The sequence below is a fragment of the Pongo abelii genome, chromosome 9, assembly GCF_028885655.2.
Source record: "Pongo abelii isolate AG06213 chromosome 9, NHGRI_mPonAbe1-v2.0_pri, whole genome shotgun sequence".
In the NCBI taxonomy this organism is placed as follows: Eukaryota; Metazoa; Chordata; class Mammalia; order Primates; family Hominidae; genus Pongo; species Pongo abelii.
Window position 1 is genome coordinate 72,348,048 of NC_071994.2, and position 22,089 is coordinate 72,370,136.

The 22,089-nt window shown below is 37.0% G+C and overlaps 1 protein-coding gene across 1 annotated transcript; it reads left to right on the top strand.

The window, feature by feature from the left end:
* The first annotated feature begins 20,297 nt into the window (after positions 1-20,297).
* On the top strand, positions 20,298-21,251 carry LOC100456055 (olfactory receptor 52K1-like). The gene has a single exon (XM_002822163.2). The coding sequence runs from the start codon at positions 20,298-20,300 to the stop codon at positions 21,249-21,251; it is 954 nt and encodes a 317-aa protein (XP_002822209.2).
* The last annotated feature ends 838 nt before the right edge of the window (positions 21,252-22,089 follow it).

Consider the following 22,089-nt stretch of genomic DNA (forward strand, 5'->3'; position numbering starts at 1 on the left):
CCCGGACATTGCCTAAGTTTCATTATCCTGCTTATAAGGTTATATCCTGGTCTCCTTTCCCACTTATGTTTTGATTTCCCAATAACAGAACTTTCTTCCCTTTTATGGGCTGACCCCACCTCTACATTCTGTTTGCTTATTGTTACCTTCTAGATGCATGAGCCATGTAGTTTGTTACATTTGTAGGCTAGCTGCCAGTACTTACATTTATCATGCCTTGAAAATGGACTATTTAAAATGTTTTCTCACAGGACCCAGTATCAAGATACAAAACATACAATTGCTTATTATTCACAAAGTCAAAATACTTTCCCTTTTTCATTTTGCTTCAGTAGCTAGGTTTAGCTTCCTCTTTTACTAATTCCCTTCCATTGTCACTGGCTTCCCAGGCAAGTTTTATATTCCTAATCATTTATTAAGTAAAGGCACACCTCATTTTATTGCATTTTACTTTATTGTGGTTCACAGATATTGCAATTTTTACAAATTGAATTGATACTTGTGCTCTGTAACTTTTCCTCATTCCTTGTTTATTTATTCTAGGAACTCATATGCTTAGTTAAACACACAAAGACTAATATCTCTTCATCTGCCAGGTACGCAGTTCATTATTTACCTATTGGGGAAATATAAAGTCTTTTGCTTTGGAAGACTAGATGTATGTGCCATTATTACTTTGACCTAGGAATTTAAGTTAGCAGCAATCTTTAGGGCCGCATTTAACAAACTGAATTTAGACATGGTAGGTTTGAGATTCATGTAGATTGTTTAATTGCATATGTCCTGAGAAAGAAGTTCTCAACTGAGGTCTTCAATATATGGTGGCAGATTGGAGGGGTTCTACTATGAGTAAATTCACTCAGGGAAAAATTGCATGATGACAAAAATTGAAAACAAATCTGAAAACTGCTGGAATTTTTGCTGCCATGGCCCACTCATCTTAAGTGTATCAGTTTCAAATATTTTGGATCTAGGATTGAAATCTAGCATTGCTTGGAAAATCAGAATGTCCTGTCCTGCAGTCAATCAAGTAGCCTACATAACCTTCACAAGTTCAACGTAGCTTTCCTCTCTCATCGTGGATGACCATTTGATTTTAGATTGTAGTTCTCCAAATGTAGGAAAATCCATTACAGAATTCTCCTTCATAAAGAATAAGTGTAGAATGAAGCAGCTTCAGTGAAAATATATTTGGGGTGCGTGTGTGTGTTTTGGTTAGACAGACCTGGGCCACATTGGAGAAGGCATTGCACTGTTTGAAGCCTATTGTATTTATTTTGAAAGAACCTAAATATAAGTAATTATAGTAGTAATAAATCAGCTACAATTTCCAAAGCTCTCAATTACCCATGTTTATAAAGCAGATTTTCTAAAATAACTTAAACCTCTGCCTCTGTTTTAGGTTAAATATACATATTCATTTGCCTGAGATATTCTCAGTTTATACTAATTGTTCTAGGTTAATTACCAAGTGCACCCTTTCTCAATCTTTCTTTCCTCCAGATAATGTAAGATTTTTACTTCTGTCAGGACATCAATGACTCCCTTTATGGTTTTCACAGTTTTAAAATGCCATATTTATTATGTATGTAAGCATGTGTATATGTATTTTCTTTGAGGTGTAATAAAATATGGTAAAATGAACAGAACTTAAGTGAACTGTTAGGTAATTTTGAACAATGTGTAGCCCATAGCCCATGTACCCCATCCTGAAATCACGATGTAAGACATTTTTATCACCTCCAGAAAGTTCCCCTTCTTTCCTGTCTTGAAAGTGTACTGATAGACAACAGCAAGCCCTGTTTTATACCATAGGAGCAATTGTTGTTTTACATTTGTCAGTAAAACATCAATGACTCAAATTTGAATATTAACATTTTTATACCATTACATTTATGGTGTATGTGGGTTAGGGAGTCTTGGATTAGATATGCTTAACAGATTGTACCAATGATTATTGTCCAAGATCATACCTACAATATTTATATATACTTACTATGTATGTTTTTTAAACAATTATTCTTAAAACTTGATGTTCAGAGAGTTTTCCCACGTGATTCCCAAGCACAGCTCTTTGTTATGTAAGATATTTTCCATGGCCTGGACACAAGATTGGGAAGACAAGAAGACCCTAGTGAGAACCTGTCATTAGAAGTCCTGTGTCTGTTGCTGTGTATCTTTAAGAGATACTGTCTGTTTAGCGGCCACCTTACAGTCCTTCTGGATGTTAGAAAAGTGGGCAGTCAACTATTGTTCTGGTAGCTCTCTGAGAACTGAGTGAATTCCAATAATAGGAGCTAGCCAGTTGCATAGGTAGAAGCACAGGTCCCAGATGCTGTCATTTTGCAGTTATATGGTAGTAACTCTGTGCTTCCAACAGAAGGGCAGAAAAGATTATAATTTAGAAACTCTATAGTGATGGAAATCTGAACACTCCCCTGGAGGTTTGTCTAAGAACGTATCAACTGTACACTTTACACAGAAGCTTTTAGGAGAACTGTTGTATTTAAAGTGGGTTTCATAAAATTACAGCAAATATATGAGTTCATTATGCTAAAAATGATTAATCTATTGTCCTTAAAGTTGATTTGAGTTTCACAAATCACATAATCACATTCTAAGTAAATTTAGAGGAGATTTTTGTTTAAATATCCCAACTTTGAAAATGTACTATATGTATGCCAATAAACTACTTTTCAATTAAAATGGCGATTAAGGTCCCTATTCAGAAAACTTTTCTACTAATAGATGTGTTTGTGAATTAAAAGTAGCAATATATGCCTATGAGATTTCACCATATCCAAATTTTATTGTGGATAGAATTAAAGAGAAAAGATCATAGAAAAGGAGGCATATGAGAATAGAATTCAATGAATAAGTAGAGAAAAGGGGAAAGGACATTGCATTGATTAAAATAGTTTGTGCAAAAACTCCAGAGATATGAAGAAAATTTGCTACATATAAAAAAGATGATGATAGTGGAGCTACATCAAATACCATACGTGCTCCAGCATACAAGGAAACAGTACTTTGTTACATAAATACCCTCTCCCTCAATTTTCTTTCTGGGTGAGGCAATTCTTATAAAATCCCATAGGTATGAAATAGTAAACTCCATTGAAATTTCTAAGCATTCTTTCCTCCCATAAAACATATCTGACACTTCTCATGATATATGCAGATAGGTTGCTCAATTTGAACCAGGGAGAAATGAGATAAATTGCATAAACCATTGTTTCTTACAGGCCAGTATACTTCCTACAGAGAACAAGATGTATAGGGCATATAACTCAGAAGAAAAGACAAGAGAATTGGACATGTATTTTAATCTGTCATTTATGTCTTCAGTTTTATTATAATAAAGTGTATAATCAGCTTTTTGTGCCTTCACTAAAACAATTTTTAAAAACAAAAAAGATATTCCTGTATACCATCTCTTAGAGTTTCAGAGTCTGTAATTATGTGAAAGCAAAGCTACAATACTACACTAAATCATTATCATTTATTTATAAAGATTTATGAGTCTGTTTATCAAAAGTATGGAGAATCTACTGTAATGTAGATAATATTCTAAGTGCTTACAAAATAATGGAAACAAAGAAAATTATTAAACAATCATATACTCCCCCAAATGCACACATACATGCACACACACACAACTTGGGACCTTGTCCTTTTTTCTTCCCAGAGTGGAGTTCGTTACTCATTCATCTTTCAACATACAGATTTCAAAGGCATAGCTAGTTATCTACATTATGTATGTAAGAATTCAAGCTTTATTATATTCATTGGATGGCTCAGTTTTCTACTCCATGACTAAAATTAATTTCTATTTTCACACATTTATATATGTGTATGTATATATATATATATAAAATCTTGGCTCATAGTATAGAAAGGCAAGTAACTCCTCCAATGTTATCTCTTAGAACCAATACATCAATTTCCACCCAACCACCTAACTCCTCTTTGGAAACCCAGGGCTGGAGTCTGCCCACACGTACATCTCCATCCTGTCTGCCTGGTCTACCTTCTTGTAATGATGGGGAATTGTGTTTTTTGTGTACAACATCAATACAGTATCTAGTCTGCATTAGCCCACGTATTTCTTCCTATGCATGCTCCCTATGAATGACCTGATGCTTATCACTGTTGTCCTTCCCTAAATTCTTACTATCTTCTTGTTCAGTGACAGAGAAATAAGCTTTAAAACTTGTCCTATTTAAATATCATTTATCTACTCCCTGTTCACCATGGAGTTGGGATTCATGTTGGCCATGACCTTTGACCTTTAAGTGGCCATCTGCAACCCTGTGAGCTACTCTGCTATCCTGATCTATGGAATAATGTTGGCTTTGAGTGTGGCCACAGTCCTATATGGACTCCTCATTCTTTTTTACTGCTGAGGCTTCCTTACTACACAACTAATGTCATTGTCCACACTTACTGTGAATTCCTGACCTGATCGAACTAATTTCTGCTAATACTAGTGAAGCAACGTCATTGTCTGGGGTAAATACCTGAGGTTCTTTGCCTTATGCCAAGGAAATCAAGGACACAGACACACGTGGAGTGAGGTGAAGGGTGGAGGTTTAATAGGTGAAAGAAAGAGAAAAGAGAATAGCTCTCCCTCCTGGAGAGAGAGAGGGGCACTTAAGTGGATCTTCCCTTTTTGTGGTGAAGTGCATGAGGTTATATAGGCTGGCTTGGGGTGGAGGTATCTGATTTACATAGGGCCCAAAGATTGGTCAGACCAGGTGTGACGTTTACATAGCACTGGAAGAAGCTGGCTGCACCACCCTAATCTTCTATTATGCGAATGGCTTCTGTACCTGGCCAGCGCCATGTTGCTTACTCTTTACTGTACACGTGGTTGGCAAAGAAAAGAGAAGATGTAACTGCCATTTTGAACATGCCTAGTCCCCAGGTAGCCCCTTTCCTATTGGCACAACTGCTGGCATTCACCTGTGCAAGCTTCTAGTTTACCTTTCTATGTCTGCAGCTCGATTTTGCAGGCTGCTCTTTGTTAGAAAAGAAATGATTTGGGAGCTGCTTTTCATTAAAAGGAAAATCTTATGGAGGAATTCCTTACCTGCACTATCTGCCTAAATAATTTCTTTTTAACTCATATATCACTAGGATTCATAGATTCTATGGCTTATTTTAATACTTCTTTACCAGTGGAATGAAATTCATATTAACAACAATATTTTTTTTTTTTTTTTTTTGAGACAGAGTCTCTCTGTGTAACCCAGGCTGAAGTGCAGCACAATCTTGGCTCACTGCAACGTCCACCTCCCAGGTTCAAGTGATTCTCCTGCCTTAGCCTCCGTAGTAGCTGGGATTACAAGCATGTGCCACCATGCCCGGCTAATTTTTTGTATTTTTAGTAGAGACGGGGTTTTACCATGTTGGCCAGGTTGGTCTCGAACTCCTGACCTTAGGTGATCTGCCTGCCTCGTCCTCCCAAAGTGCCGGGATTACAGGTGTGAGCCACTGTGCCTGGCCAATAATCATCTTTTATATTTAGACTACTCAGGCTTTGTTATACCTTCAATTAATAATCAAAAAATCACACTAGATTCAAGGCCTTGAGCAAAGATTTTCCAGATGAACATCAGGTTCATGTTTATTTTTAAAATATGGTTAATATATGAAATAGAGTAGATCTTGACAAATTAATGATATATAATATTTTGTGAGAGATTTTATTATTTTTCAATTCAGTAGTCCCCTCTTATTTGCACTTTCATTTTTGGCAGTTTTGTTTTCCATGTTTTCAATTACCTGTGCAATCCAATCAACTGCAATCCAAAAATAGGGCAAGTACACGACTATGTGATATTTGAGACAGAGAGACCATATCCACATAACTTTTATTACAGTACATTGTTATAATTAAATTTTATTATTAATTGTTGTTCATCTCTTACTGTTCCTAATTTATGAATTAAATTTTATCATGGTTATTGTATATTTAGGAAAAAAACATAGTGTATATAGGGTTCAGTACCACTCATGGTCTCAGGCATCCACTGCCTTGGAACATATTCCTTGCAGATAAGGGAAAACTACTCTATGGTGTCATTTCTTGGTTTGTGTATGCCCAATATCAAGAATTGAGTTCAACACATTTAGCCATCTGGTATTGTTAAATAATAAAACTCACTTATTCCATTAATTCCTGGCAGAAACACACACACATTTTCGCCTGCAATAACTAATTCATAGGTGTTAGTCTAAGTTTACAGAAGCACTGTATTTTTTCTCTTTAGTAGCAGTTATGACTTCGGAACTGAAGATAGAAGAATAACTATTGGTATAGTATATACTTGAAAATCATGGTTTCTTTATCTCATCAAAAAACTGAAGACATGATTGAGGCTTAGCTAATTTCATAGTCGTTGTTTTTATTTATTTTAAAGAGAAGAAATTTCTGTGACTACTATAGAGATTTTATATGTCAGTGCATGTCACAGCTAGAGCTTAGAAACCATTTTGCCTCAAAAATAATGTATCCCTTGAATATTTTGGAGGGGTATGTGTGTGTGTGTGTGTGTATGTGTGTTGTATTTAGATAGGTAGATCATCTTAATTTTGGGAAAATTATAAAAGAAGGAGCAGAAAAAGAAAAATGGTTATCAGCTAAACATCTACATGTAAGTTTTCTATTTTATTTTAATATTCTTCTTAAAGTAATCATTACTTCTATTGTAAGTTTTATATTTTATTTTAATGTTCTTAGTGTAATCATTACTTCTTAAAATAATCTTAATCATTAAAACTAGTGTCTTAATTTAAAGACACTTGTCTTCAGTTAAAACTATTTAAAACTAATGTCTCAAGTTTGAAGGGAAACGTTCTTCACAATGATAATGACTATATTTTTCTGATGTGCAATTGATATATTTTCACTTTTAAAAAAGTCAAATAACTTACAAAATATAAAAAGAAGAAAGTCAAAATACTATTCTGACAAAAAAAAAAAGAGGAAAAGAGAGACACACACACATATGCACACAAAACAGGTACTTTGGTAGACTTAGTTGAAAGACTGTAAAGGCCTTTCTCCAAATCAAGTTTCACTTCAACCTCTGAGAAAAAGACTCTGAATAGCCCTTGTCTTATTTTGAATAATTTTTATCTTAACTTCATCATCCAAACTAATCTAAAGTCTTCCCTTTGTAAAATAAAGTTTTCACCAAACAAAAGCAAGGAACTTCCAACTTAGTTACATAAACAATTTAAAAAGAAAATTCTGAATTTTCATGAATTACTTTTGAAGATTTAAATCAAACTCAAGTTTGGGATCAATATGTTTTGGTTCTATTCAAATAAAAGTTAAACTATTTTATATATCTCTTAAGGGAGACCACTAACAAACATTAGTTAATATATTTACTAAAAAAAATGACGAGAAACCTGGAATGATAAACAATAAATCTAGAAAAAAACCAGAAAAGGTACTATATAACTCAAAATAAAGTAGTAGAAGCAAATCCAAGCATATGAATAATTACTTTGAGTGTAAAACGCTATTGTTATAAATCTGGTTAAAGATAATCATATACTGTTTATACAAAAGAGGTACAAAGAGCACATAAAGATGAAGAAAGTTAAAAAATGGGAAAAATAATGCTATACAAACATTTATTCAAAGAAAAATCTTGCATAGTTTTATTAATAATAGGCAAAGTAGTATTTAAAGTGATAGTATTACTAGAAATAGCAATGGTTATTTCACAACGAAAGACATTTTAAGCAACCAAAAGTAATAAAATGTGTTAACTTATATGAAACTGAAAAAAACATCAAAGGATTAAAAAATATATATATAAAGGTGTGGACATAAACAAAGATCATCTAAATGAGAACAGCAGAGACTAGCTATTCAGATTGCTCTAAAAGAGTATTGGCCACCATCATTTGCCTTTGTCACAGACTCAAAAGCGGTAAGAGTAGTGAGAAAGCTTTATAGGGAATCAAAGGGAAGGTTTCTGGTATTCTTCGGGGCGTGTAGAAGCTGGAAGTGGGCTAACAAGAAGTGGAGAAGTTGGCAGTAATAGACCGTCTTCTGTCCATTTTAAATGAATTGCTCTAGGCCAAAGGTCTGTAACCTTTTTGGCACCAGGGACCAGTTTTGTGAAAGACAACTTTTTCCAAAGACAGGGGCAGGAGAGGAGGGGATAGTTTTGGGATAAAACTGTTCCACCTCAGATCATCAGGAATTAGATTCTCGTAAGGAGCACACAACCTTAATCCCTCACACCAGCAGTTCACAGTAGGGTTGATGCCCTATGAGAATCTAATGCCACAGCTGATCTGACAGGCAATGGAGCTCAGGCATGCGTAGCCCAGTTCCTAAAAGGCTACAGATTGGTACTGGCCCATGGCCTGGAGCTTGGGGACCCCTGCTGTAGACAGTCTCATTCTGTAAGAAACTGTCCCCGCTTTCCCCACCCTTCATGCAAGCTTTTCAAAATATCACTCAAATGAAGTTTGCTTGTGCTACTGCCACCTCTTGATATGCACTTTTATTTGAACAGCCCCTAAATCCTTCAAACCCTCTACAGTATTACATAGCATGAAAATTAAATCTGTAGCCATTTGTTTTTTTTTTTTTCTCTTATTATTATTATTATTATTATTATTATACTTTAGGTTTTATGGTACATGTGCGCAATGTGCAGGTAAGTTACATATGTATACATGTGCCATGCTGGTGCGCTGCACCCACCAACTCGTCATCTCGCATTAGGTATATCTCCCAATGCTATCCCTCCCCCCTCCCCCCACCCCACAACAGTCCCCAGAGTGTGATGTTCCCCTTCCTGTGTCCATGTGTTCTCATTGTTCAATTCCCACCTATGAGTGAGAATATGCGGTGTTTGGTTTTTTGTTCTTGCGATAGTTTACTGAGAATGATGATTTCCAATTTCATCCATGTCCCTACAAAGGACGTGAACTCATCATTTTTTATGGCTGCATAGTATTCCATGGTGTATATGTGCCACATTTTCTTAATCCAGTCTATCATTGTTGGACATTTGGGTTGGTTCCAAGTCTTTGCTATTGTGAATAATGCGGCAATAAACATACGTGTGCATGTGTCTTTATAGCAGCATGATTTATAGTCCTTTGGGTATATACCCAGTAATGGGATGGCTGGGTCGAATGGAATTTGTAGTTCTAGATCCCTGAGGAATCGCCACACTGACTTCCACAAGGGTTGAACTAGTTTACAGTCCCACCAACAGTGTAAAAGTGTTCCTATTTCTCCACATCCTCTCCAGCACCTGTTGTTTCCTGACTTTTTAATGATTGCCATTCTAACTGGTGTGAGATGGTATCTCATTGTGGTTTTGATTTGCATTTCTCTAATGGCCAGTGATGGTGAGCATTTTTTCATGTGTTTTTTGGCTGCATAAATGTCTTCTTTTGAGAAGTGTCTGTTCATGTCCTTTGCCCACTTTTTGATGGGGTTGTTTGTTTTTTTCTTGTAAATTTGTTGGAGTTCATTGTAGATTCTGGATATTAGCCCTTTGTCAGATGAGTAGGTTGCAAAAATTTTCTCCCATTTTGTAGGTTGCCTGTTCACTCTGATGGTAGTTTCTTTTGCTGTGCAGAAGCTCTTGAGTTTAATTAGATCCCATTTGTCAATTTTGGCTTTTGTTGCCATTGCTTTTGGTGTTTTAGACATGAAGTCCTTGCCCATGCCTATGTCCTGAATGGTAATGCCTAGGTTTTCTTCTAGGGTTTTTATGGTTTTAGGTCTAACATTTAAGTCTTTAATCCATCTTGAATTGATTTTTGTATAAGGTGTAAGGAAGGGATCCAGTTTCAGCTTTCTACATATGTCTAGCCAGTTTTCTCAGCACCATTTATTAAATAGGGAATCCTTTCCCCATTTCTTGTTTTTGTCAGGTTTGTCAAAGATCAGATACTTGTAGATATGTGGCATTATTTCTGACAGCTCTGTTCTGTTCCATTGATCTATATCTCTGTTTTGGTACCAGTACCATGCTGTTTTAGTTACTGTAGCCTTGTAGTATAGTTTGAAGTCAGGTAGTGTGATGCCTCCAGCTTTGTTCTTTTGGCTTAGGATTGACTTGGCGATGCGGGCTCTTTTTTGGTTCCATATGAACTTTAGAGTAGTTTTTTCCAATTCTGTGAAGAAAGTCATTGGTAGCTTGATGGGGATGGCATTGAATCTGTAAATTACCTTGGGAAGGATGGCCATTTTCATGATATTGATTCTTCCTACCCATGAGCATGGAATGTTCTTCCATTTGTTTGTATCCTCTTTTATTTCCTTGAGCAGTGGTTTGTAGTTCTCCTTGAAGAGGTCTTTCACATCCCTTGTAAGTTGGATTCCTAGGTATTTTATTCTCTTTGAAGCAATTGTGAATGGGAGTTCACTCATGATTTGGCTCTCTGTTTGTCTGTTATTGATGTATAAGAATGCTTGTGATTTTTGCACATTGATTTTGTATCCTGAGACTTTGCTGAAGTTGCTTATCAGCTTAAGGAGATTTTGGGCTGAGACAATGGGGTTTTCTAGATATACTATCATGTCATCTGCAAACAGGGACAATTTGACTTCCTCTTTTCCTAATTGAATACCCTTGATTTCCTTCTCCTGCCTAATTGCCCTGGCCAGAACTTCCAACACTATGTTGAATAGAAGTGGTGAGAGAGGGCATCCCTGTCTTGTGCCAGTTTTCAAAGGGAATGCTTCCAGTTTTTGCCCATTCAGTATGATATTGGCTGTGGGTTTGTCATAAATAGCTCTTATTATTTTGAGGTACGTCCCATCAATTCCTAATTTATTGAGAGTTTTTAGCATGAAGGGTTGTTGAATTTTGTCAAAGGCCTTTTCTGCATCTATTGAGATAATCATGTGGTTTTTGTCTTTGGTTCTGTTTATATGCTGGATTACATTTATTGATTTGCGTATATTGAACCAGCCTTGCATCCCAGGGATGAAGCCCACTTGATCATGGTGGATAAGCTTTTTGATGTGCTGCTGGATTCTGTTTGCCAGTATTTTATTGAGGATTTTTGCATCAATGTTCATCAAGGATATTGGTCTAAAATTCTCTTTTTTTGTTGTGTCTCTGCCAGGCTTTGGTATCAGGATGATGCTGGCTTCATAAAATGAGTTAGGGAGGATTCTCTCTTTTTCTATTGATTGGAATAGTTTCAGAAGGAATGGTACCAGCTCCTCCTTGTACCTCTGGTAGAATTCGGCTGTGAACCCATCTGGTCCTGGACTTTTTTTGGTTGGTAAGCTATTGATTATTGCCACAATTTCAGCTCCTGTTATTGGTCTATTCAGAGATTCGACTTCTTCCTGGTTTAGTCTTGGGAGGGTGTATGTGTTGAGGAATTTATCCATTTCTTCCAGATTTTCTAGTTTATTTGCATAGAGGTGTTTGTAATATTCTCTGATGGTAGTTTGTATTTCTGTGGGATCGGTGGTGATATCCCCTTTATCATTTTTTATTGCATCTATTTGATTCTTCTCTCTTTTTTTCTTTATTAATCTTGCTAGCGGTCTATCAATTTTGTTGATCCTGTCAAAAAACCAGCTCCTGGATTCATTTATTTTTTGAAGGGTTTTTTGTGTCTCTATTTCCTTCAGTTCTGCTCTGATTTTAGTTATTTCTTGCCTTCTGCTAGCTTTTGAATGTGTTTGCTCTTGCTTTTCTAGTTCTTTTAATTGTGATGTTACGGTGTCAATTTTGGATCTTTCCTGCTTTCTCTTGTGGGCATTTAGTGCTATAAATTTCCCTCTACACACTGCTTTGAATGCATCCCAGAGATTCTGGTATGTTGTGTCTTGGTTCTCGTTGGTTTCAAAGAACATCTTTATTTCTGCCTTCATTTTGTTATGTACCCAGTAGTCATTCAGGAGCAGGTTGTTCAGTTTCCATGTAGTTGAGTGGTTTTGAGTGAGATTCTTAATCCTGAGTTCTAGCTTGATTGCACTGTGATCTGAGAGACAGTTTGTTAGAATTTCTGTTCTTTTACATTTATTGAGGAGAGCTTTACTTCCAAGGATATGGTCAATTTTGGAATAGGTGTGGTGTGGTGCTGAAAAAAATGTATATTCTGTTGATTTGGGGTGGAGAGTTCTGTAGATGTCTATTAGGTCCACTTGGTGCAGAGCTGAGTTCAATTCCTGGGTATCCTTGTTGACTTTCTGTCTCGTTGATCTGTCTAATGTTGGTAGTGGGGTGTTAAAGTCTCCCATTATTAATGTGTGGGAGTCTAAGTCTCTTTGTAGGTCACTCAGGACTTGCTTTATGAATCTGGGTGCTCCTGTATTGGGTGCATATATATTTAGGATAGTTAGCTCTTCTTGTTGAATTAATCCCTTTACCATTATCTAATGGCCTTCTTTGTCTCTTTTGATCTTTGTTGGTTTAAAGTCTGTTTTATCAGAGACTAGGATTGCAACCCCTGCCTTTTTTTGTTTTCCATTTGCTTGGTAGATCTTCCTCCATCCTTTTATTTTGAGCCTATGTGTGTCTCTGCATGTGAGATGGGTTTCCTGAATACAGCACACTGATGGGTCTTGAGTCTTTATCCAGTTTGCCAGTCTGTGTCTTTTAATTGGAGCATTTAGTCCATTTGCATTTAAAGTTAATATTGTTATGTGTGAATTTGATCCTGTCATTATGATGTTAGCTGGATATTTTGCTCGTTAGTTGATGCAGTCTCTTCCTAGTCTCGATGTTCTTTACATTTCGGTATGATTTTGCAGTGGCTGGTACCGGTTGTGCCTTTCCATGTTTAGCGCTTCCTTCAGGAGCTCTTTTAGGGCAGGCCTGGTGGTGACAAAATCTCTCAGCATTTGCTTGTCTGTAAAGTATTTTATTTCTCCTTCACTTATGAAGCTTAGTTTGGCAGGATATGAAATTCTGGGTTGAAAATTCTTTTCTTTAAGAATGTTGAATATTGGCCCCCACTCTCTTCTGGCTTGTAGGGTTTCTGCCGAGAGATCCGCTGTTAGTCTGATGGGCTTCCCTTTGATGGTAACCCGACCTTTCTCTCTGGCTGCCCTTAACATTTTTTCCTTCATTTCAACTTTGGTGAATCTGACAATTATGTGTCTTGGAGTTGCTCTTCTCGAGGAGTATCTTTGTGGCGTTCTCTGTATTTCCTGAATCTGAATGTTGGCCTGCCTTGCTAGATTGGGGAAGTTCTCCTGGATAATATCCTGCAGAGTGTTTTCCAACTTGTTTCCATTCTCCCCGTCACTTTCAGGTACACCAATCAGACGTAGATTTGGTCTTTTCACATAGTCCCACATTTCTTGGAGGCTTTGCTCGTTTCTTTTTATTCTTTTTTCTCTAAACTTCCCTTCTCGCTTCATTTCATTCATTTCATCTTCCAGGGCTGATACCCTTTCTTCCATTTGATCGCATTGGCTCCTGAGGCTTCTGCATTCTTCACGTAGTTCTCGAGCCTTGATTTTCAGCTCCATCAGCTCCTTTAAGCACTTCTCTGTATTGGTTATTCTAGTTATACATTCTTCTAAATTTTTTTCAAAGTTTTCAACTTCTTTGCCTTTGGTTTGAATATCCTCCCGTAGCTCGGAGTAATTTGATCGTCTGAAGCCTTCTTCTCTCAGCTCGTCAAAGTCATTCTCCGTCCACCTTTGTTCCGTTGCTGGTGAGGAACTGCGTTCCTTTGGAGGAGGAGAGGTACTCTGGTTTTTAGAGTTTCCAGTTTTTCTGCTCTGTTTTTTCCCCATCTTTGTGGTTTTATCTACTTTTGGTCTTTGATGATGGTGATGTACAGATGGGTTTTTGGTGTGGATGTCCTTTCTGTTAGTTTTCCTTCTAACAGACAGAACCCTTAGCTGCAGGTCTGTTGGAGTACCTGGCCGGCCGTGTGAGGTGTCAGTCTGCCCCTGCTGGGGGGTGCCTCCCAGTTAGGCTGCTCGGGGGTCAGGGGTCAGGGACCCACTTGAGGAGGCAGTCAGCCCGTTCTCAGATCTCCAGCTGCGTGCTGGGAGAACCACTGCTCTCCTCACAGCTGTCAGACAGGGACATTTAAGTCTGCAGAGGTTACTGCTGTCTTTTTGTTTGTCTGTGTCCTGCCCCCAGAGGTGGAGCCTACAGAGGCAGGCAGGCCTCCTTGAGCTGTGGTGGGCTCCACCCAGTTCAAGCTTCCAGGCTGCTTTGTTTACCTAAGCGAGCCTGGGCAATGGCGGGCGCCCCTCCCCCAGCCTCGCTGCCGACTTGCTGTTTGATCTCAGACTGCTGTGCTAGCAATCAGCGAGACTCCGTGGGCGTAGGACCCTCTGAGCCAGGTGCGGGCTATACTCTCCTGGGGCACCGTTTCCTAAGGCCGTCGGAAAAGCACAGTATTCGGGTGGGAGTGGCCCGATTTTCCAGGTGCCGTCTGTCACCCCTAGAAGGGGAACTCCCTGACCCCTTGTGCTTCCCGAGTGAGGCAATGCCTCGCCCCTGCTTCGGCTGGCGCACGGTGCGCTCACCCACTGACCTGCGCCCACTGTCTGGCACTCCCTAGTGAGATGAACACGGTACCTCAGATGGAAATGCAGAAATCACCCGTCTTCTGCGTCGCTCGCGCTGGGAGCTGTAGACCAGAGCTGTTCCTATTCGGCCATCTTGGCTCCTCCCATCCCATTTGTTTATTAAATTGCTCTCACATGAAAGGATAATAGAACCCCTCTGCTAGCATATGAAATGCCAAACCATTATAGCCAAGAGGAATCACTAACTTAAACCCCAAGGTGGTAAGAAGACTGGAGCTGCATTTGTCTTATCTATTTACATTTCAAAGAGGAATGAGGAGGACTAAGGAGTTGGAACCCTCTCTAGATGTTAAAAGGCAAGAGACTTGGTGCTGTATGAATCCTGGAGAGATTTTATTCAAATGCCAAATGGCTTCGTAGGGGACCCTTTTGGTAGGGTAAGGTTGAGGATAGGTGATTTCCTCCTTTCCCTTGGTAAACAGAAAAATCTTTTTTTTTTTTTTTTTTTCCACTAAGGACTGTTTAGCTGCTTGTATAAAACATTTGAACTGGCTCTTACATTATTTATTGTAAAGATTAGTTAGGTAAAGAGGAGCTGATGTACTTATTATTTACTGTGAGGTACCTAATAAGAAATCTCTCCCTTATATGTCTCTGTTTCTGAACACCTGGCATGCACATTCACAGTAACATCAATAAAGATTATACCCTCTTGGGTATGATCACATGATCTCACACCCAAGAGGCTATGATCACATAATCCCATACACAAGAGCATATGATTACATGAGAAAGAAAAGGGAGTTTAGGCCACATGTAAGAATCTGGCCTTGTATTTTATGCTTGCTAAAGTATAGTGATGATTTGAAGATGAAGAAGAGCAATGAATTGTTGAAGACACAGCATCGGAGGGAATAAATAGAGTAGTTATAAGATAGTGGGTGGAGAATGTATGACTTAAACTTGAGGTTATGGATGCATTTAAGTTATTTTTAGTGATAATATCTAGGGTACAGAATAGGACCTAGTACCAGCAGCAGAATAGGGGACAACACCTTTAGAGAAGAGATTTAGGAACTGAAAAACAAGGTTACTGACATCATGAAGAACTGAGGTAAGAACAGTATTAGAGAAGGATAAAATGAACCAGCAACTAACATCCACAAGAAAGATGTCATGTTTCATAACTCAGATCTGGGAGATTAGCAGGTATAAAATCATGCAAATGATAACACTTTCTTTAAAAGTCCTCCTTGAGGAAGTAACATTCCATCTGTAACCTTAAAATGAGCAGGAAATTGAGAGGGCATTGGCAAGAAAGTTGGCTAGAGCATTAGCGTCAGAAGCAAAAAATATGGAACATCTTGCATAAGGAGTAAAAAAGTCCAGAATGGCTGAGACTCATGGAAACCTAAGGCTAAAATGTGTAGTGGAATATGATGCCAGAAGGGGTGCCGGGACCAGATTACAAAGCCACTTGCTAATCACTTTGGATATTGTCTGTTATAATCCATGGAATTAAGCACTTTGTAAAAGAAAGAGTATGGACTTTAATTCAGCTGTAATCATTTTTAATTTTAGTGACATAGGGGTTAAGTAAATAAAATGTGGAGCCAGAGATATATGAATTCAGATCCTGATGTCACATTTTATTACCTATAAAATTTTGCACCTTTTTTACATTCACCAACTTTTCTCTTTTCTCATCTGTTTAGTGGGGTTTCTTTTCCAAATACATTTTTGAAGATCAAGTTGTTTTTTAATATTTTTTCGTGATATATTCAGCAAATATATTTCATACCAAAGAACTCAACGGACCTCTGGGGAAAACATTTTTATTATCTTAAGGGATAGTTCAGAATAATTATTCCATCTAAAAGTAAAATAGATCTTTACTTTGGGAAAAGGCCCCTTAATCCCAGAGGGCCACTGATTCTCCTGCCACTTACAGCTTTTTAGAAGGTGGCTTTATGAATGACTGTCAGCTTTTAATTTGGATGAGTTAAGTTAGAGACACAGGACAGAAAAAGAGAGGAGAAAAAAGGAGACACAGGGCAGGAAAAGAGAGGAGAGACCTACATTCAAACAACGGCATTTATAGAACTATGAGAACCTCAAAAAGGTAATGCTCAGCTCTTTAAATACCCTTTGTAAAGTTAAAAATAAAGATTATAGTTATATATTAACAAGGAGAGATAGACCCTTCCTTTCATAACTGATGAAAATTATCTGTTAATTAGCTAAAGTATAAGGAGCATAGGGTCAGAGATACTCCAAATTAAAATTAAAATAGCATTAAAAGTGCTTGAGCAGGACAGGCCATGGAAGAAGAGACAGCTCTGACCAAAGAACACATGGTTTCCTTCCATTCAGCATTAGAAGTTGATAAATCAGAACTTCTGTGCAAAGATTATTTAGGAGTAAGCTGAAAAAAAGTGTCTATTTGTTGAAGTGATCAGGTGGGCAATCATTATATTCTTTTGTTACATTAACTGTTATTCTTTGTCATGTATTTATCCTCAAACTAGTTAATCTATAGAGATAAGAAGGAGTAGAAAGTATGGAAAGACATTTAAATCTAAGAATATTTAAATCAATATGTGTATATTCAATGCACTTATTTAAGCATTGATGTGGTTTGCTGAAAGAGCCTTCACATAATGTTAGAAAACCTTTAAAATTCCCTGTGTGCTTGAATTTCTGGATGTAGTATATCATAATTTATGGCTACATGGGAGAAAGCCTTAGATGTGTGTAGGTATAATATGAAATACGTTTCTCTGAAATAATATGTTAATTAAAAAAATTCTGGGAGCCAACAGAGATGCATGAATAGCTTTATGTTTATCTGGAAGTGGAAATCTGGGTAATCAAGCTCTTTGAACCCTCAGCTAAAGCAGTAATTAACACGGAATCAACCTTTGATAAATAGTACTATCTCCCTGTTCTAAGAGTCCTATTTTCTAATCATGGCAAAACAAAACAGTGATAAAGATAAACCAAAGAGCAGAAGTCTTTTTATTTTACTATAGGAAGAGATAGCAGGGACACTTGTCTTAACTCTAATACGTATGTGTGTTGCTTAAATCGAAGTAAATAATAGAAATGTAATTGCATTTATGAAAGTCTTTGGAAGTATCAATGGAGCAGCGGTTCAGAACGTGGCTTTGGAGTCACGTGGCTGTGCAACTACTTGTGTTTTCATTCTACTAAACATCATTTCATGCCAGTCTTTGGGTTGGGTCTTAGTAATACCTAGCTGTGCTACAGTTCCTACACTGAGGAAATTTTAATTTTATAAGTAAAATAGACGTCATGAAATACATGAATAAATATAATATTCCACAACTTAATAAGCTATCAAAGTGAAATATAAAAAATATATAAAAATTCAATGAGAGCAGAGAAAATTTCTGCCTAAAGTAATTCAACAGAGTCATAGAGGAGATTACTTTTGACCTAAGTACTACAGGATGTGCAGTATTTTGCAAGGGGAAGTTGCCGGGGGAAGATGGGTATGTGAAAAAGTCAAAATTTTACAAAGAAGCATGGTGTATTTGGGGAATAGTTAGAATTTTGGTGTTACCCTGTGGAGAAGATAAAGAATAGCCTGGTGAAAAGGCTAGAAAGAATGGTTTATTTTGTTAGCTAAAATTAAAATCTGATTATGCCATGCCTTTGGTTAGACAATTTACTAGATCTATATTACCTGTGGAATAATGATCAAATTCCAATGCTTGCTTTATTAAATTCTTTCTCTTTGTAAGATAATCTTCTAAATTGTTAACATGTTTTAATTGACTTAATTATCTTTACAACCTTTTGTTATCCCCATTTTATAGACTAAAAACCTGAAAAATGAGATAGTATTAGTATGATTTGGGCAACTTAAGCCTTATTGTGGAGATAAATGAAGTTAATAAGATAACAGGAAAAGCCTATGATGGGAAAGAAAAAAAACAGAAGAAAGAAAACGACCAAAAGCCAGAAGTGATAGCATTACGAGTGACAGCTGATAAATTTTAAGGTTCATTGAACTTTGTTTCTTCTGCGCTACATACAATAATTTAAAGTATTGTGTAAATAATCATTTTATAAAACACAGGTCAAATTGGAAAAATTTCAAAATACCTTTGGAAGTATTTCTAATCAAATGTGTAGTCAGTATAAAGTACTTTATATTCAAACAAAAATACTGAGTATTGTAAGTCATATTTCAGTTTATGGGACATCTGGTGAGGTTTTATAAATTATAATGAAGTACTCAGGGTTCATTATTTGGAATCTCATTGTTATTAAATTCAACAGATTTTTTACCAATTAATGAACAGTGTACAGAACATGCTGTAAAAGGGATAACCAAAATTTTGTAAGAGGATATAAATAACCTTGTAATTAGCCTAAACTTATTTCAAAATTATATTTCAATTGCTTTTATGTAGATGTACGATACATATTTATAAGATCGGTAGATAATACTGATTAAATTCAAGGTATGATCAGTGATAAATGCTTAATAATAATAGAAATACATTTTAATGATTATTTTAAAGTATTTTATGAAATAATGCAAACTTAATCAAGTTTAAGTGCAAAGTCTGTATAAGCATTTGCTTCAAATCATCATAAAAAATTAACATTAAAAATTAAGCAAAGTGTTGGTAGGTTATAGTTGACTATGCATAACAAAACAGCTTAACTTTGCAGTCATGAAGAGGTATGTTAGATTTTTTTGTGTCTCAGCCACTTTTTTTGTAATGTCATTGCATCATCTGTAACACCCTCAGATTCTAATTAGTAAAATTGAAAATATGATATTTAGCTTGCATTGGTTTTCCAGCTAAAAATTAATACAGGTAGATTTTAGGACAATATATTTTTCATGTAAAGTGAAATTAAATATTTTATCCCTTTCTTCACATTAAAAAATTGATATAAACAGAACTCACACTACTAGTGTAAAAATCAAAAGAGGAGCCAGGTGCATTGATCCATCTTTTGACTAATAGGTTCAGATAAAAATAATGAAAATTAAGAATCACAGGACACACTGGAGAATATATAGAAGTAGAAAATTAGGATTTCTTAAAACTAGGCTTAAAATAATTGGCCATATAAGGTGGGAATATTTCTCTTGAAAAAGAGAGAACTTAGTGAATACGTGACGTACTCTCCTGTTTGAGGAAGACTTCCATGCAGAAGATATGCAAAGTCTGTGGAACTCCAGAGGAAAGGGCCAATATTGCCTCAAAGATCCTAGGGATAGGTTCTGTGACAGTGCTAGGAAAACAAAACATGTAATGAACTGTCTAAGAAATGAACAACCATACCTGGCAGCACTCAGACATCAGCTAGAGAATTGTATTTTAGGATAATGTTAAGCAGGAATTTGGGATAGTTTAATTATAGGATTTTTTCCATTTGTAAAATCTGATGTTGCTATCAAAAGCTCATTTGTCCTATGATTAAATCAAATAGTAAATTCAAAAACTGGCATAAAATTTTTATTGTACATTGATTGCTAACGACTTTTTTTTTTCTTTTAAAAGTTTCATGAGATTCATGACAATTTACAATTACTACTTTCTATCTGGCTATATAGTTTTTGCTTTGTGTCACAGTATTTTTCATTCTAAAATACAAACTTGAAAGTATTTCAGTGTGATATTTTTGTATCTTCAGATTAGTTTTTCATTTGTTTTCAGATTTGGTTGTAATGACCTTGGCAGAAAACATTTGCCTTAAAATAGAGAAATCCAACTGCAAAGACAGAAGCAGCGGCACCATGGGACCAACCAACAAATCCCAAATATCTCCAAACACCTTCTTGCTGATGGGCATCCCAGGACTAGAGCACCTGCATGCCTGGATTGGGATTCCCTTCTGCTCCATGTACATGGTGGCCTTAGTGGGGAATGTGACCATCCTGGCAGTGGTGAAGGCAGAGCGAAGCCTCCACCAGCCTATGTTCCTGTTTCTGTGCATGCTGTCAGTCACTGACCTGGTCCTCTCCACATCCACACTGCCCCGCATGCTCTGTCTCTTCTGGCTCAGAGCCCGTGATATCACCATTAATGCTTGCTTGGCCCAAATGTACTTCATCCACAGCTTTACTGCCATGGAATCGGGCTTCTTCCTGGCCATGGCCATTGACCGCTATGTGGCCATCTGTGACCCACTGCACCATGCCACCATTCTCACACACAGTCGCATTGCCAAAATTGGAGCTGCTGTGGTACTCAGGGGAGTGGTCTTCTTTTTTCCACATCCCATCCTGCTCAAACAACTGCCCTACTGCAGAACTCGAATCATTGCACACACTTATTGTGAGTTCATGGCCGTGGTTAAACTGGCGTGTGTGAACACAGGGACCACCAAGCACTACAGCCTCAGTGTGGCCTCTATTATTGGGACCTGTGATGGCTTTTTTATTACTGTCTCCTATGTTCTAATCCTCAGAGCAGTCTTTCATCTTCCATCACGGGAAGCAAGTCTTAAAGCTCTAGGCACGTGTGGTTCCCATGTCTGTGTCATCCTTGTTTTCTATTCCACGGCTGTCTTTACCTTCCTGACCCACCGCTTTGGCCACAATGTGGCTCCCCAAATTCATATTTTCATTGCCAATATGTACCTTCTGGTACCACCCTTTCTTAACCCCATTGTTTATGGTATTAGGACCAAGAAAATTCGAGACCATGTCATTAGTTCTTTAAGGATAAAAGTTGCCCGACTAAGCTAAAATTGTTTGCAGAGTTGGCAGAATCACAAAGGAGGAGGGCAAATGATTGATCCCTTTCTCATAAATGACATTAAATTTCACCCAAAGAAATCAGACATTTAATCAAATTTTAATGGGGAAGAATGGCCATATATAATAGAAACTCCCCAATTCTAGTGCATACAGTTAGGTGTTATATATTTTGTGTGCAACTGGGCTTTGGCGAGCTTACTTAGAACTTGAATGGGTAAGGAATCTCCTTCTACTCTTTGCTACTAATGAACTGTGGTATAACTATGGGTAGCAGTTTACTTTCAAATAAGAAGCGATTGAAAAAGGGGAAAAATCCATGAAAATATTTTAAAATTCCCATAATCTGCTACTGATAAATTCATGATAACTGTCAATATTCTAAAGAAGAGGCAATGTAACTGGCTTCACATCCCCTCCATGCATCAAATAATTTTGCATGCATGCACAAGAACTGACACACGGTACAAGTTGCCAAACGGTAGAGGTGGAATGATCAACATTGCGATAATCAAGTCAACATATCTTTGAATACTCTACTGCTCATAGAATATTATCTCTTTACCAAAAATAACTTGTGTCTGCCATTGGTTTGTTACCTGAATTAAGATAGTATCCTTTAAACTTTTATCACAGAGTCTCCTGAAAACGCAAGTAACTTTATGCTTGGCACTACATTTTTGGGACATTGCCTAGAGCTTTGTCAGGCCCTCTGAACTTGATTCAAATATACTGGCCATCATCAACATGCTACCACCTTTTGTTGAAAGAAAATGTTTATTACAAATCAGTTTAAATGTGTTGGTGATGATGCTACTGGAAATACTAA

Coding starts and splice junctions, on each gene's coding strand:
- LOC100456055 (XM_002822163.2), top strand. CDS start 20,298: ATGGGACCAACCAACAAATCCCAAATATCTCCAAACACCTTCTTGCTG.